General features: G+C 40.7%; 1 protein-coding gene across 1 annotated transcript; it reads left to right on the top strand.

Annotated features, from left to right (window-relative positions):
• The first annotated feature begins 11,034 nt into the window (after nucleotides 1–11,034).
• LOC310856214 (uncharacterized protein) lies at nucleotides 11,035–17,489 on the top strand. The gene is made up of 6 exons (XM_083761485.1): nucleotides 11,035–11,091; nucleotides 12,038–12,137; nucleotides 13,492–13,695; nucleotides 13,912–14,019; nucleotides 14,511–14,667; nucleotides 16,779–17,489. Exons 2-6 carry the CDS (start codon nucleotides 12,039–12,041, stop codon nucleotides 16,844–16,846), a joined length of 636 nt encoding a protein of 211 aa, XP_083617611.1. The 5' UTR covers nucleotides 11,035–11,091; nucleotide 12,038; the 3' UTR covers nucleotides 16,847–17,489.
• The last annotated feature ends 278 nt before the right edge of the window (nucleotides 17,490–17,767 follow it).

The following is a 17,767-nucleotide window of genomic DNA, read 5'->3' as shown; positions in this document are numbered from 1 at the left end:
GACAATCAGGTGTCACAATCTGAAATCAGCACACACACACACACACTCACACGGACAAATGTGTGACAGAACTGTGCATTAAAAATGTGGTGTGTAATTGTGTTGAAGAATGTTGAAATGATTTACTTCTCTTCAATGAGGGGAGAGAAGTTTAGTGCACATGTGAAGAGGTGGTGCTTGAGCGCGCGCGAGCGCACACAGGCACACACACACACACACGCACAAACAACCACATGTGTGGAAAACACATAGTGTGGTGAAAATGTTGCAAACTTGCAAATTTCAATTGGGTTGCTTTAAAGTTAAAAAATCCAAAAGGTTGAAAGAAACCAAGTTGATTGAAATACAAGATAGGTTATTTGTTCAATTACAATTTGGAATTCCTAACAAAGTAACAAAGCCAGAAAGGGTTTGTGTTCAGGTTAGTTAGGTAATAAACTGCATTTGTGTAAACTGTGTTTATCCAATGTCCACATTCTGTGAACAGACAGATGGGGGTGTTGAGATAAGGTTTAGCAGACGCGACTGCTAATTCTCCTCCAGCTTGACCAGGTTAAGTTAGAGGAATGTGTAGATAAAGAATTAACCTTTTGTCCAGGCAGGAAGCCATAAAAACGGACAGAAGGTGAAATGAATGCCATGGCACTCTAACTGACATGGCACTCTGCTTCTCCCAAAAAGGAATGGAGGAGTGAGATAAAAGGGAAGAGGAACTAACCAAATATAGTTCACTTCCAGCCATCACACATTATTACAAACATTAAGTAGCATTGATTTCTAATGAGTTGATGTGTTGTGTTATTTAGTGTGTTTTAAAAGTTGTATAAACGTTATAACTTAAAACCATGTTAGACGCCCGAATAGAAAAAATCGCTCAGATATGGAAAATTGATCAAAACCATATCAATTTTTCATATCTGCGTAGGGGGTGTCGAAATATATATGGATATGCGAGGATGTGTTATCAGAAGTGTGGTTAAATATATTTAGGTCATAATTATTGATCAACTATTTCACACTGATGAGACTGCAAGGGAGAACTGAGAGTCTCTCACAGCACATTCCATTGGAAGCAGCCACCATTGGTAGGGGGTTGTGGAGATCCTTATCAGTGCCAGTCAAGGGAACAAAGAGATTTATGACCTGGCCACAGGCTGGCAGGAGAGAACTCTGAAACTGAGCAGAACATGTAGAGGGAGAAACCATAATCTGGTAGTTTCTTCCTTTCATTGAGTAAAATGTGTTCTAAATGTAACCAATATTATACTGGGTTAGTAAAGCCTAGATAATATAAGAATGTAATGATCTTACAGTTAATCTAGACATTCTGATCTAGATAAGCAGCATGCAGCTCACTTGACAGGAAGTGATGGGGGCTGTTGTCAGGATCCACAGGAGAAAGTGTCTGTGGCTTCTCATTGGCTAAAGGACGGGGGCAGAAAAACTGACCCTGTCATTTGATTGGCTGCAAAGGCATTCTCTTTGGTCTAAGTACACTGTTGATGGAAAGTTGAAGTTAGATTCTACACCATACCACCGTGACAAGATAGAGATCTGCAGAGGCCAGCGGTAAATATAATCATATGATATGTGCATTATTCCATAAATATGTTATAAATGTGTAATATGATAATTAGGTTGTAACCAAATGTTTATTTGTGTTCTTGTCTCCAAATCAATAATCTTGATGGTAGATTTAAAACCACACACACAAATTAAGTGGCACACGTCACACAAACAAGTTGGCACACGCCACACAAACTAATATGTTCAATAACCACACTTCACCAGATAAGAGCAGGTTAGGCTTTAGACTTTAAGGGCGTGCCAAATGCACAGGATCCAAGGTACTATTTGTCAGTCTGCATTGGGGAAGTTTGAACAAATGTGTGAATGTTGTTATATGTGTTTTATGTTTAAATGAACTAATAAAAACCCTATAAAAAGCATATTTGATTCGTAAAATAAGGAAATTATTGAAGCATTAAATAAATCAATTGTGCGTATTAAACGTAGCTTATCTGCTGTATCTCTTGGGAATTCGGATCCCGGCAAATCTCACCGAAAACCGGACAGTATATGTATATGCAGTAAGTCTACACTGTTATTGCCACTTCAGATTCGTAATGCCCCTGCGAGGCTGGGTGCACTTAATTTGGTTATCATTGAGTATGATGCAGGTCGAGAATATTTACACACTACTGTATGAGATGATTTGAGAGTGAGAATTGTGAATTTTAAATTTTCAGTTTGGATCCAGGCTGGATTGGAGGCGAGGCGTAGCAACATGTAGGTCTCCTCCCATGGCAACGGGACCTAGACTGAAAGCTGGTGTCAGTGTTCCACTCTCCAATCATGGACATTCATAGGCCAAGTATAATAGATATACACATAATACACTTATGTAACAGTCTTCGACACAGAATAATGCCTGAGGGAGGACCTTGGACAGGAAACAAATGAATAGTTCTGTCTTGTCACGGTGACTGAGTGTGCCAAGCAGCAGAAAACTATGCAAAAAAAAGAAAGAAAAAAACTACTGGTATGTCAGCGTTCCCAACCACATGTCTCCTTGAACCTATTCACACTTGGCTCTTGTTGGCTTTTGCTGTGCCTTTAAGGGAGCCGTCCTTGTAAGCATGCAAAAACAATGTGCATAGCTGCAAAGTGAGATATATAGGAATATAGAAGGTCTCACTCTAGCGCCGCCAAACCAAAAAAAAAGAAGGAAAAAATCACACAACTGTGTGAACTGAGTGGTGCAACTATACGTACTGTACTGTACTGTACTGTACTGTAGTAATCGTACTACAGTAGTAGTAGTAGTAAAAGTCCACACTAATTATCCACAATGTATAAATGATGGAGAAGGGGTCAGGACGAGGCCTTTTCGTGGAGGGGTTAGAATAAAATTTGGACTTAAAACTGTTATTCGTCTATTGTACTCAAATATTGAAGCACAAAGATGTCTTGGTCCATAATCATCCTCCACTGGAGCGCACTGGGGGCGATATGCTTTCATGCTGAAAGACGTCTTCCAAGTTTCTAGCTCTCATTTGGCAGCTAATGGGGAGGCGTTTTTTTTCCGACACCCAAATAGTCGACGGGACAATGGTCCGACAGTGTTGGACCATTTGTGTGTGGCAGCGGTGGCCGAACGGTTTGCGGAGCGGTCTTGACATCGGAAGGTCGCTAGTTCGTATCCCCGGACCGGCACGTTAAAATTACCACCGCTGAAGTGCCCTTGGACAAGGCATTGAACCCCTACCATGAAATGTTATATGAGCAGGGCCTGGCTGTAAACAAGTTCTTGAGCTTAGTCCAGTTACCCTGGGTAAACGTAGTACCTTTCCTTTCCTTTTGTCCGAAATACCGTCTTTTTACTCCAACAGTTCGACATGACATTAGACAGACAGAAGTTCCTGCAATAGTCCGACAAACCGTAGTTTAGACGAGGTGTAGTTTAGACGGGACAATAGTCCGACACGGGAGACGTAGCGCGCAACGGCAACGCAAGTGTGCGTGCGTGCGTGCGAGGGAGGGGGGAGAGAGAGAGAGAGAAGGGGGAGAGGCGCACGTGTGTGTGTGTGTGTGTGTGTGTGTGTGTGTGTGTGTGTGTGTGTGTGTGTAGAGAAGAATATATTATAATCCAGCGTGATTCATAGAGCAGGCACGTTGATGGTTTGTTGGGGACCCATTTGGGTTCATTTTTGTAACACTGTAACCACACCTTCACACCGTGTGTGTGTGGGGGGGGGGGGAGTCAGGTTCGGCGAGGCCCGGTCGTGCTGTGTCCCCCCCAGGCCCGGCCCAATGTAGTTCCGCCAGTGTGGACACACGGACACACACACACGTGCGCCTCTCCCTCTCCCCCCTCTCTCTCTCTCTCTCTCTCTCTCTCTCCCCCCTCTCTCGCACGCACGCACACTCACTTGCATTGCGCGTCTCCCTTGTCGGACTATTGCCTCGTCTAAACTACGGTTTGTCTGACTATTGCAGGAACTTCTGTCTAATGTCATGTCGAACTGTTGTAGTAAAAAGACGGTATTTCAGACAATGGTCCGACACTGTCGGACCATTGTCCTGTCGGCTATTTTGGTGTCGGAAAAAAGACATGCACCCAGCTAATGTAGGGTGCGTTCGGAAATGTGCACCGGGAGCTCACTCGCCTATTAGTTTGTATTGGCAGTGCATGCTCAGTTAAAGTGTGGCTCAGTGTGCCTATATCTGAATGCACCCTGCTCTGTCAGCTGCTGCCTCACCTTTACTTGCTATCTTTGGCATTGAGCCAACAGAGAGTTTCAGCTGCTTGTGGTGGATTGTGTCATCATCAATGGGCTTTGTTCTCTCTACAACAAAGCTTTGGTTGTGAACCGCAGCACTACATTGGAAATAAGTGTGTCATTATGATCTTTTTTAGATTATTATTTTTTATATTAAGGCTGTCAAAAATAACGCGTTAATGGCATTAATCAATTGCGTTAATTAATTGCGTTAAAATATTTAACGCAATTAACGCATGTTAGTGTTCCCCCTAACATGCGCCCGTGCGCGCGGCTCAGGAACGTCCAGAGCATAACAAATCTGTCACTGTGTAGCACACAGTCATGATTGAACAACACCAGAGAGATAGCTTGTCTATTGTAGTTTGGTTGCAAAGTGGTTTGATTCTGTAACTCTGTTGCGTTACTTTGTCTGCCTAGCAAAGCCCCATTAGACTACACTGCACACACACACACACACACACACACACACACACACACACACACACACACACACACACACTACTAGTGTTAGCTATCAGCGCGCTGCAATAATCACTCGGGTCCGTCGCAACTTGTGGACATTTTGAAAATGCCGTTAATGTTTGTCCGGCTGGTTTCGTTTTGTCCTACGCGATTACGTGAATCAGCATGGCTGCGCCTGCAGTAGGCTATTACCAAAACAAACACATGGTACTTTTGTGTCGCACATGGAAAGCAACTGAAAACGACCATGGATATATTAAAGACAGTTCCCCTGTGCTGCTGTGCACAGCGGAGATAATGCACAACTCCAGGTACGAACCAAAACACTGACTGAAGCTGATTCACGACTAACTATCTCCAGACTAGTCCTGCAGTCCCGCAATGAAGGAGAGACAATCTCGCCTCTCACTACAGTCCACTACAATGCCATTCTAGCCTTAAAACCTACATTTATATGTTATTCAATAATTACTTTAGCGCAACATATAGGCTTTTCTAAACCAAGCCCTGTTTCCAAAAATGCTTATGTGCCATTATTGTATTTTGTGAATTTCAATTAACTATAGTCTACAGTTTAACCCATTGCTTCTCAGCTATTTTAATTTCAAGGACCCCCAAATTAAATTGATAGAAAGTAGCCTAGGCCATTTTATTATGAGACTGGGACCCCAGTCTCCATTCATCCATCCATCCATTTTCAACCGCTTATCCCTAGTCGGGTCGCGGGGGCAACAGCTCCACCAGAGTGTTCCAGACTTCCCTCTCCAGAGCAACATTAGTGACTTCCTCCTGGGGGACCGCAGTCTACATGGCCAAAAGCCAGTGTTGATTTAACTCAAAGTGTAGGCTAGGCCTACAAATGCTCACATCACATCATGGCTATACTAAATGCATTAGAAAACAAAAAACATTCAAAAACGAATGTATATCCGCTTTCTGTCATTTATATTTCCATTTCCACAACAATGAACAGGAAAACATGGCATATTTTGGACATAGTTCGAATGGTGATTAATCATGATTAAATTAATTTTGAAGCTGTGATTAATCTGATTAAAATTTTTAATCATTTGACAGCCCTAATATATATATATCCTGGGTTTAAGTTATATTGTGTTGATTACTTACTTGACCTAAATCTAATCAAGTCAACCCCTGAAAATGCTGTGGTCCAAATGTACGTTCCTTCTGGATTACTTGGAGCGGAGAATACATGAGCTTCTTAATGTCTTTAATCCAACAATTTTGGTGGTTTATTTATTTATTTTTTACGATAGCAGCTGAAAATCTTGTCCTGTCTGTCTGTCTGGCTTGAGACAGACATTAGGTAGATAGATACCTTTATTATCCCGCGGGGAGCAAATCTGTCGTCGGCAGAGCAGTTAAAGGGAAACTTGCAAAGAATATATATTATGTTAATGACGTTTAGAAGATTTAGAACACTTTCCTGGGGTCTTTATGTGTGTAATATGTGGTTTGAGATATTTTACAAGAGTGTTATATAAAAATATAAAGGTCGATGTCATGGACATCGGGCTCACTTACTTCCTGGACTACATGTTGTCTCAGTAAGACAGCCATCCCCCTAAACACAAGGAGGAACAGTGCACCAACGAACTATGGGAATTGTAGTCCAGGAAGGAAGTGAGCCTATAGTGTTGATGACATCAGTCACTGAGCTCACTGCTAAAGTCTAAAATATCTAAAACCACATATTGCGCATATATTAAGACCCCCAGGAAAGTGTTCTAAATCTTCTAAAAGTCATTACTTGCGCAAGCAGAGCGCACAAGTAATAATTTCGCCCGGTCTTCGTTCACCATGACAGCCAACCCGCCATTTGATGTGTATGCAAAAAAAACAGCAAATCCCTGCCTGGTTTGCTGGGACCAGATTACATAAATGACCATATGTCTTACGTCTTCATTTAGAGCTAGTCATACGTATTCTATATACATAATCAGTAAAATAAATTAGCAAATTGTGCCTGATCTGCTGGGACCAGAGTACGTGGTGTGTGTATGTATGACTAGCTCTCAATGATAACGTAAGAAATATGGTCATTTGTGTAATCTGGTCCCAGCAAACCAGGCACAAATCTGCTGTTTTATTTGCATACATATCAAATGGCGGGTTGGCTGTCACGGTTTTTGGCGCAAAGTAACCACAGTATACCGCTAATCAACTTACAACTACATACTCTATATAGTATATGTATATGTATACGTATGTGTTACGTCATCATTTAGAACTAGTCATATGTATACTATATACATAATCAGTAAAATAAAATAGCAAATTGTGCCTGATCTGCTGGGACCAGAGTACGTGGTGAGTATATGTATGACTAGCTCTCAATGATGACGTAAGAAATATGGTCATTTGTGTAATCTGGTCCCAGCAAACCAGGCACAAATCTGCTGTTTTATTTGCATACGCATCAAATGGCGGGTTGGCCACAGTATACCGCTAATCAACTTACAACTACATACTCTATATAGTATATGTATATGTATACGTATGTCTTACGTCACCTTCATGTCAAGATTAGGCTTTAAACAATTAATTACAAATCCAACTACGGATTACGGAAGTATTTTAGATCATGTATATTTTAACAAATGTGAAAGTATTATTACAGAAATTGAAGTTAGAGACACCTATTACTCTGATCATGATTTAGTATTAATATCACTATATTCCAAGATGAAATACATTTAAAACAATTGACAATTTAGAATAAATAATAGAATAATTATACTTTATAACATATTTTAATTCAGTTGATACACCTTTTTCTTTCATCACATATCAATGATTTATTTTTCTTTAGAAAACTAAAAAGGGATCCAGAATATATCTACATCGATAAAACTGTATTTCTTATATAGATAGAAACTTGAACCATACTTAATAATACTAGGTGTTTATATGCATAAAGTAGGTAGGTAGCAAATAGTTACACTTTATAATTAGACATGTCAAACGTCCCTTCACAGAGATACTGAGATTCCACATGTACAGCAGTCGAAAGTACTTGCGCGCTCTGCTTGCACACTAGTTGGCCTACTAGTGTGCAACAAGCAAGTATGCACTCGACAGAGTGCAGTTCTAGTTACTTGCGCAAGCAGAGCGCGCAAGTAATATTTTCGTTCGTCGTGACAGCTGTTCCGCCATTCGAGGCTTACGCAGAAAAACATCAAATATGTGCCTGTGTTGCTGGACCAATGATGACGAAATGACCATATTTCTTACGTCATCATTTAGAGCTAGTCATACGTATACTATATACATACATAATCAGTAAAAAATAAAATAGCAAATTGTGCCTGATCTGCTGGGACCAGAGTACGTGGTGTGTATGTGTATGACTAGCTCTAAATGATGACGTACGAAATATGGTCATTTCGTCATCATTGGTCCAGCAACACAGGCACAGATTTGATGTTTTTCTGCGTAAGCCTCAAATGGCGGAACAGCTGTCACGGTTTTTGGCGCAAAGTAACCACAGTATACCGCTAATCAACTTACAACTACACACTTTATACAGTATAGAGTATAGAGTATATATGTATACATATATAGTATATGCCTATATACTATATATATACTATATATATTTCTTACGTCATCATTTAGAGCTAGTCATACGTATACTATATACATAATCAGTAAAAAATAAAATAGCAAATTGTGCCTGATCTGCTGGGACCAGAGTGCGTGGTGTGTATGTGTATGACTAGCTCTAAATGATGACGTAAGAAATATTGTCATTTCGTCATCATTGGTCCAGCAACACAGGCACAGATTTGATGTTTTTCTGCGTAAGCCTCAAATGGCGGAACAGCTGTCCCGTTTTTTGGCGCAAAGTAACCACAGTATACCGCTAATCAACTTACAACTACACACTTTATACAGTATAGAGTATAGAGTATATATGTATACATATATAGTATATGCCTATATACTATATATATTTCTTACGTCATCATTTAGAGCTAGTCATACGTATACTATATACATAATCAGTAAAAAATAAAATAGCAAATTGTGCCTGATCTGCTGGGACCAGAGTACGTGGTGTGTATGTGTATGACTAGCTCTTAATAATGATGTAAGAAATATGGTCATTTGTGGTAATTTGGTCCAGCAACACAGGCACAGATTTGATGTTTTTCTGCGTAAGCCTCAAATGGCGGAACAGCTGTCACGGTTTTTGGCGCAAAGTAACCACAGTATACCGCTAATCAACTTACAACTACACACTTTATACAGTATAGAGTATAGAGTATATATGTATACGTATATAGTATATGCCTATATACTATATATATACTATATATATTTCTTACGTCATCATTTAGAGCTAGTCATACGTATACTATATACATAATCAGTAAAAAATTAAATAGCAAATTGTGCCTGATCTGCTGGGACCAGAGTACGTGGTGTGTATGTGTATGACTAGCTCTTAATGATGACGTAAGAAATATGGTAATTTGTGGTCATTTGGTCCAGCAACACAGGCACAGATTTGATGTTTTTCTGCGTAAGCCTCAAATGGCGGAACAGCTGTCACGGTTTTTGGCGCAAAGTAACCACACTACCACAGTATACCGCTAATCGACTTACAACTACACACTTTATACAGTATAGAGTATATATGTATACGTGTATAGTATATGCCTATATACTATATATATATACTATATATATTTCTTACGTCATCATTTAGAGCTAGTCATACGTATACTATATACATAATCAGTAAAAAATAAAATAGTTAATTGTGCCTGATCTGCTGGGACCAGAGTACGTGGTGTGTATGTGTATGACTAGAAAAACTAAAAAGGGATCCAGAATATATCTACAACGATAAAACAGTATTTCTTATATAGATAGAAACTTGAATCATACTTAATATTAATAATACTAGATGTTTATATGTATAAAGTAGGTAGCAAATAGTTACATCTAAACATTAATCATTTCAAACGTTCCTTCACAGAGATACTGAGATTTGACAGTTTACAGCGGTCGAAAGGACTTGCGCGCTCTGCTTGCGCACTAGTTGGCCATTTATGGCCTACTAGTGTGCAACAAGCAAGTATGCACTCGACAGAGTGCAGTTCTAGTTAATATATATTTTTATAGTGTCCCTTTAAGAAATGACAGGCTACCGATATCACATAACGTACAAAATAAAGTTGTATTTTCCGATCTCCTTGAGACCCTGTTGGTCAATGATGTGTTTTTACTGTTTACACATTACATTTTGGTGGCCTGGAAGTGTCTTGCCCAAGACTAAGGATACAGCCAAAAACGTTGGACAAAATACCTGTGCCTGTGAATCCTTTTCACATTTGTGATCTTCTTTATACACTTGAAACTCCTTCAAATACTACTACTACTATTTATACCTTCCCAACACTGATTCGTACACGTAAATGTGGTCACTGGTTGTATTTCTGTCAGTTTCTCAAATGCATACAGTGCTACCAGTGCCAGCTGTGTTAATAGGTTATTAGGTTGGAAGGAACCAGGCATCCCTTGGGGAAGTGTCATGTACCTAGCATCCATGTTTAGCCCAAAATTGAGCATTGAACTAATGGATTAGGAGTTTGCATGTTCTCCCCGTATCCCCTAGGGTAGGTACCCTCACAAAAACATGCAGTAATCCTGGTCACTAAACTGCCTCCCCCTGGCCAGCCGGGGCGCCTGATGGAGGGGAAAGGAACTGGTTGGAATAACGTGTTCCTTCCACACGCTACATCCAACCAGGGAAACTCCCCCCTGTCAGGTGTAAAGGGGCAACTTGGACACTCAGGCATGAAGGAAGCATGAGTTCAAGTCCGTTGCTCTCCCCTTGTCCCCCATATATGGGGACTAGTTTGGTGGAGGGTGTGTAGAGCCCAGGATCACATTAGATGGTTGACACAGGGGTGAAAAATGGGTTACAAAATCGTGGGATAAAAAAATATATTAAAGAACTAAGATTGATTTAAATGTACCGTCAATCTAACTACCAGTGACAATCAATGCCATTATGAAGAGGGAAGGGAACAGAAACATTCTACACATGTCCATTGACGCACCTGAGAGGCAAACTGGAGCCGAAAGTCTGATGGAATGCACTGAAGTCAAGTGCATGAATAAACAATGTTTTTGAATGATTGGGACCTTTGTTAGATAGTCGGTTCAGGTAAATAAAACACATAACACTCCGCCCACTTGACAACAGTATAAAGGTATCAAATATACATGAATTAAACAGATATAGGTGGAGAGGAACGACCAAAGGAAAATTCACTATCCAGGATAGATCACTGACCTTAACACACAGGTAAGATGACCAAATATTTCATCTAATATGTTCACACTGTAGTTACTTGATTTAGATTGCATGAATTATGTTTTGATAGCTTCTTGTGTTATTATTCATTTATTATTATTTTATTTGTTTTAAGACACTCTAAAAGTAGCCTCGGAGACCATATGCATTTTCCTTTAAAAAAAAAAAGGAAAACATACTCACGTTACTCTAAAAGTAACAAGCAATTAAACTAAAAGAAATAGCTGTACTGACCCAAATTGTTTGTTTGTTGATTAGGGCAACACCTTGTGAAAGCTAATGTGGATGCAATAATAAAATAGAAATGCACTCTGTCGAGGTGCATACTTGTGCTGCTACTAACTAACATTAGTAGTCTAGTATAACTGCTGTTCTAAATCCTTTAGACCCGTTATTGACCTTATACCAACAGCCAATAAGGGACCATCATTCTTACCCCCGACATACATACATACATACATACAAGGTATGCGGTCTAGTCTAACTTGGACTCAGGGGGGTGGACGCCTCTGCCTTGCATAGTCCCCAGTGAATAGGCAGTTTGCCCTTCACTGGTAACCCTATTTTGCAATTATTTTTTAAATATATGAAGGTATTGTGGGCTGGGATTTTTACAAAAAAGCTCCCCTTTTAAATACATACAAAAATACATAGGCCTACATACCTACATACATACATTTCAGAAGTTGAAGCCGTTTTTAAGGACCCACTTTTAGTCCAGTGCAACACAGCATGCTTTTGCCTTTTTTTAAACCCTACCCATTTTAACCAAATACATACATACATACATACATACATACATACATGGTGGTCCCCTATTGGCAACACCGACATAACCGGATTACAGTACTTGCACGCTCCGCTTACGCAAGTACTAATGTTCTAATTACATATTTGCTTTCTCTTTGTTTACCTGTCAACCCTCTACTGCCTAAAGAATGGCCAGAGAATTGATGCTGTTGGTTGCTACGGCGATCGTCTGTCTGGCTCCGAGCATACATGGACAAGACCATCTGTCGTTTGCCGCTGACCAACAGGTATGAGAATAAATCCATTCAAACCGACATCCTACTGCACATCGACACTAGAAAGACCAATGACAACTATACTGTACATCAACACTAGAAAGACCAAAGACAACTACTGTACATCAACACTAGAAAGACCAAAGACAACTACTGTACATCGACACTAGAAAGACCAAAGACAACATTGCTCAGTGCTGATATTTGTAGATCATGCATGACCCCGGGGCCACATGCAGCCCTCACTTTCACTTAATGTGGCCCTCAGGTTAATATCAGAATACTGATTTATTATTGATTTGCAAACATGACCCGCTTTAATTCAGTCTAAATTAGTAGCTTAATGAGCTAAATTAAAATGCTATTGTCTTTTTTTATGTCCAATGTATTTATATAAAGTTTATAGAGTTAACATAAATATAATTAAAGGCATTTAGATTGGTTATTTTTGCTATGACAGCAATACACAATGTAAATATTGTATCTACTTTTCAATACTAATAAATTAAATTAAATTAAAAGACCATTACTGCATCAAAAAGTTAACAAACTACACTATAGAAACTGCTCAAACATTGGTCAAATTGTCTAATAATATAAGAAAAGAGGCACGAAATGTGAGAATAGACGATCTACAAGCTTGTAGATCTGCTATTTTGACAATATTTATCTGTGGAACCGAGTCAAACACAATGTAATGCCTTCAAAACTCCTACAATTCCAAGTGTGTGTCAGGGTTGGGGATCCCCAGTTCACGTCATTATTTTTGGGGGATCCCCAGTTCACATAATTATTTTGGGGGATCCCCAGTTCACGTCATTATTTTGGGGGATCCCCAGTTCACATCATTATTTTGGGGGATCCCCAGTTCAATTATTTTGGGGGATCCCTCATTATTTTGGGGGATCCCCAGTTCAATTATTTTGGGGGATCCACAGTTCAATTATTTTGGGGGATCCCCAGTTCAATTATTTTGGGGGATCCCCAGTTCAATTATTTTGGGGGATCCCTCATTATTTTGGGGGATCCCCAGTTCAATTATTTTGGGGGATCCCTCATTATTTTGGGGGATCCCCAGTTCAATTATTTTGGGGGATCCCCAGTTCAATTATTTTGGGGGATCCCCAGTTCACGTCATTATTTTGGGGGGTCCCCAGTTCACGTCATTATTTTGGGGGATCCCCAGTTCACGTCATTATTTATTGGGGAGTCGTGGCCTGAAAAGGTTGAGAACCACTGTCTAATGTAAATGTTTAAATGTATAAAGAAACACCTTTTGTCTCCATATATCGAGAGATACATCAGTGTTCACTCATTCTCATGCATGTGCGTGTGTGCGCACGCGCACTTGTGCATGTACACCCAGGTAAAAGAAGTAAGCCGTCAAGGCTGTGGGTCGACTAGACTGTGCGTTGAGACACCAGATGACTGTGATCCAACACACCCGGACTGTCTGTTCAGCTCCGTTGTCCACAACACCGGCAATAACCCTGCCAGCTTTGATGTAACGTTAAGTGGGATGTCCACCGGATACATAGCCATGGGCTTGGATAGGACGCCAGGTGATGAGGTAACACACGCGCACACACACACACACACACACACACACACACACACACACACACACACACACACACTGTATACTGTACATGCCTGCCCATCACAGACACTAATGACACTCAAGATGTTATCCTTTCATCCAAGGAAATATTCACAAACAACCTGCAATGCTGGCAAAATCAAAATGTCCAGTTATTCAATACTCTCTCTCTCTCTCTCTCTCTAGAATCCTGCGGCGGTGTTTGTATGTGGTCAGAACAATGAAAAGAATGGCGAGTTCTTCTTCTTTTCGATGCTGAGCGACAACGATGGTAATCTCACTCCGCTGAAGCAGGTAAGCTCCTGTCAAAGCAGGGCTTCTCATGCAGGGAGTCCTTGAAGGGGTCCAATAAAAAAGGCATTATTAGCATGATGACAATCAGTTTAACCACGTGAACCCTATTTTATATTATGACTATTCGGTTATCCAGAATGTTCAAAAATCAGGGAAATATTGAATATTTTTAGTTATTTAGCCCCTCCTTATATTCAGCTATAGTGTAGATTTTCGTCTTACACAAACATTACATTCCCATTGACAATGAATGGAGAATTTAGAATGTAGACGAGAAACTCGTCTTTTTTTGTCCTACACAAAGATGAAATTCCCATTGACAATGAATGGATGATGTATGATGATAAGAGCGCCCCTCACTCCACACGGGTGTGATCTTTTTAGTTAATTTTTAACACAAATATTTTCTTTTTCCATGCCACAACATATTTACGTGGGGTCGAGTGCCTGATAACTGCTTTCTAACAGCTGACCATGTTTCTTCATCACAGCAAGTGAACGAGATCCGCGGCACTGTGCACGCAAACAACATGATCACATGCGAGTTCAGCATTCCTCAGGACAAAGCTGACAACGTTGATGGACAGAACGTTGATAAGTCGGACGCCCTGCTCCATGTGCTCCTGGGCACAGGGCCGACCACCGGCAGTACGTACACATATATCACATACATAGAGCTGATAGCCCCAGAATGGCTGATATTCAATGCATTTCAAGTATTACATAACACCAGTGGCGGCCGTCATTTGGCTTTTTTGACGACATCAAATCAACTTTATTTGTATAGCACATTTAAAAAGGACTCCCATCGTACCAAAGCGCTTCACAGGTCAAAGAAAACAACAATACACTAGTGTAAAATAAAGCAATACAAACAATGCATAGTTATGGTACAGAGAAGAAAAACATTAAGAGCAGTTTAAAAGCAACAAACATATCGTACGTATGAAAGTGCAAGAGCATCAGGGGGACTGAAAGGCTTGTGAATATTGGAATGTTTTGAGTCTTGACTTAAAGCTCTCAACGTAGGTCTCAACCAGGGGGGCAGTCAGCCAGATATTTCGTGAAGCCTCATTTGAAATCGGTAGTTCATATAATGGCCTGTTGTGGCGCTGGACTGGACCCAAAAAGCCCCATAGCTCCATAGAGGCCCATGTATTTTGGCCCAACTTCACCTAGACTGTATTACCTTAATAAACATGGTCATGAATACTTTCTTCTTCCAGTCACTAGTTTAAAGTCTCATTTCTAATGTCATAATATTCTTTTTGGAAAATTATGGTCCCATTAATTAAAAAAATGACCATAAAGAAAAAAAAACATCGCGTATGTTCTGAGGGGCGTGGCTACCATTACAGTCTATGATCGGGATTCCCCTCCCACTCGAGTCAAAATAAAAACCAACGGAGAAGAAGCGGGGAAGTCCCGCCTCGTTGTCTGGGCAGCCAATGACCAGCTGGTATACAAAACGGAGCCAGCCAATGGCCAGCTGGTACCAAAGATGGCGACTTACATCAGGAATTAGCATATTATTACAGGCTTCATTTTACGTTCATGTTAGACCCGGGGAACGCTTTGTCCATATTTTTTACAGTCTATGGTCTCAACGACCTGACAGCAAGGGGGATGCTGTTCCATAATCCACTTCACATCAGTGTTCATCACACATCAGATGTGTCCTGATTTTCAACCACTTTCCACCTGGTGTACCTAATTTGGCCATAGATGAAAATGTGAGTGCAGGAGGAGAGCCTTTGGGAGGATGGTGGTTGTTGGGAGTAATATACGGTGGAAAGCAACCCAAGAGGAACACATTCTTCTACACAGTATTCTTTAAGGTCATAGGGTGCCAATTTCAAACCACTACTTCTTATAACAAAATAGTGTTAACTTTGAGTGACTGCAGCTTCTTCCAACGGTGAAAATGTACATTTAAAAGGTTGTGCAAGTGATACAAAAACGATAAGGTTTTTGTTAAAAGGTTAGTACTGGTTGCTATGAAGTGTTTGATCAGTAAACAGGGGTCTCCCTGTCTTTTGAGGGCATTGACAATGAATGAGAAATGTGTCTGAGAAAATCAGCTATTATGTTCTTATGCAAACATTAAATGCCATTGACGCCAGCACACACATGCGTGAGTGGATGGTAGGTGACTCAGCTCATGCATGCACACATATTCATAGTTAAATAAAATGTATTGTTGTCAAATTGAATTGAATCGGTGGCACAGTCGGTAGTGCTGTCGCCTCACAGCTAGAAGGTCCTGTGTTCGATTCCCGCTTGGGATGCTGTGGGTGCTGGCGGCGTGTCCTCTCCTCCGTGTCATCAGTGCCCATACCCGAGGGGTTGGCAAAAGGGCCTTTCTGTGTGGAGTTTGCATGTTCTCCCTGTGTCCCCTGGGTAGGTACCCTCACAAAAACATGCAGTAATCCTGGTCTCTAAACTGCCTCCCCCTGGCCAGCTGGGGCGCCTGATGGAGGGGAAAGGAATTGGTTGGAATAAAGTGTTCCTTCCACGTGTTACGTCCAATCAGGGTGTCCTGGTGTCCCCCCTGTCACGTGTAAAGGAGCGACTTGGACACTCATGCATGAAGGAAGCATGAGTTCAAGTCCGTTGCTCTCCCCAGGTTGGCGGAGGGTATGTAGAGTCCAGGATCACATTAGATAATTGACACATGGGTGAAAAATGGGTTACAAAATTGTGGGATTTTTTTTTTTGAATTGAATTGATGCATTAACGATATGTTGTTTTACCTTCAGAACTCCTTGGTGTCATGAAAGTACAGCTGACAAGCAGTAAGCTCGACCTGACCGATCCTAAGGCCTAGACGTCCTCCAACACCATGGACAGCGTCTCACTCAACACACACACAACCACGTCTGAAACCCTGATGAGTAGAGCCAAACTGTGTGCTGTCAGAAGTCAAAATCCTACTCATTTTCTCCATAGAGAATTAAGCAATATTACACGAGAGGGGGTGGTTTAACGTCATTAATTAATGCACGCCTGCAATGCTGCAGGAACTCGCCCCAAACCACCCCCTCGGGTGTAATATACTATTATTGCAGTCATACAACAGTTACCCCTGAAACTAAGAGAATCGCTGAGAAAATAATGTTTCAATGACAGATGTATAGTCACTACGACCACTAATGTCCCAATAAACCGAGTCTGCTGCGCTCTGAGAGAAAAGCATGGCTGATTTTTTTGTTTTGATTCTGCGTTGAAATAATGTGATTTGAAGCACGACTGGAAAGCCGTTCAACCAATCAGATTGCTTCCTCAAAATGACCTGTATTTTATCAACTGCTATGTCTTATCAATGTAGACTTACGACTAGAGAGTCCTGGTTGTTGTAAAATGTTACATCCTCAGCAGAAAGCCACATTAAGCACTTTGAGGTTTGCAAAACAAAAAATGAAGTCTGTTATAAAGTGTACTATTATTAAATAAAGTGTATTATTATTTGACTTGCACATTGGTGTGCTTTGGGGTTTGGGCATGTAAATCCATTAAGTATATTCCTATATTATTGTTGTACACTGTTAGAATATTAACACTTAGAGAGCCATTCCGGTGCTGTGGTGAGTTAAGATTTTTACCTGTTGGAAGCCAAACTCGCGGCGCCATGGGTAATAAGCTTTATAATCAATTCCAACCGGCTAATGCTAAAAACAAACCTGTGGTTGCTATGCAACGCCTCCGTCCCTCCCAGCACAAGGATGACTGCGTGCGCACGCAACAGGAA

The sequence above is a fragment of the Protomyctophum parallelum genome (assembly GCF_964188405.1).
Source record: "Protomyctophum parallelum genome assembly, chromosome: 3".
NCBI classification, from domain to species: Eukaryota; Metazoa; Chordata; class Actinopteri; order Myctophiformes; family Myctophidae; genus Protomyctophum; species Protomyctophum parallelum.
The sequence above is the reverse complement of the archived record's forward strand: the minus strand, read 5'-3'. Positions and strand labels throughout refer to the sequence as shown.

What these genes read in the sequence shown, in the direction of transcription:
- LOC310856214 (XM_083761485.1), top strand. Translation starts at nt 12,039, where the DNA reads ATGGCCAGAGAATTGATGCTGTTGGTTGCTACGGCGATCGTCTGTCTG. An exon ending in CGTTTGCCGCTGACCAACAG is followed by an intron (nt 12,138 to 13,491) that starts GTATGAGAATAA and finishes ATGTACACCCAG; the next exon opens with GTAAAAGAAGTAAGCCGTCA. An exon ending in CACAGGGCCGACCACCGGCA is followed by an intron (nt 14,668 to 16,778) that starts GTACGTACACAT and finishes TTTTACCTTCAG; the next exon opens with AACTCCTTGGTGTCATGAAA.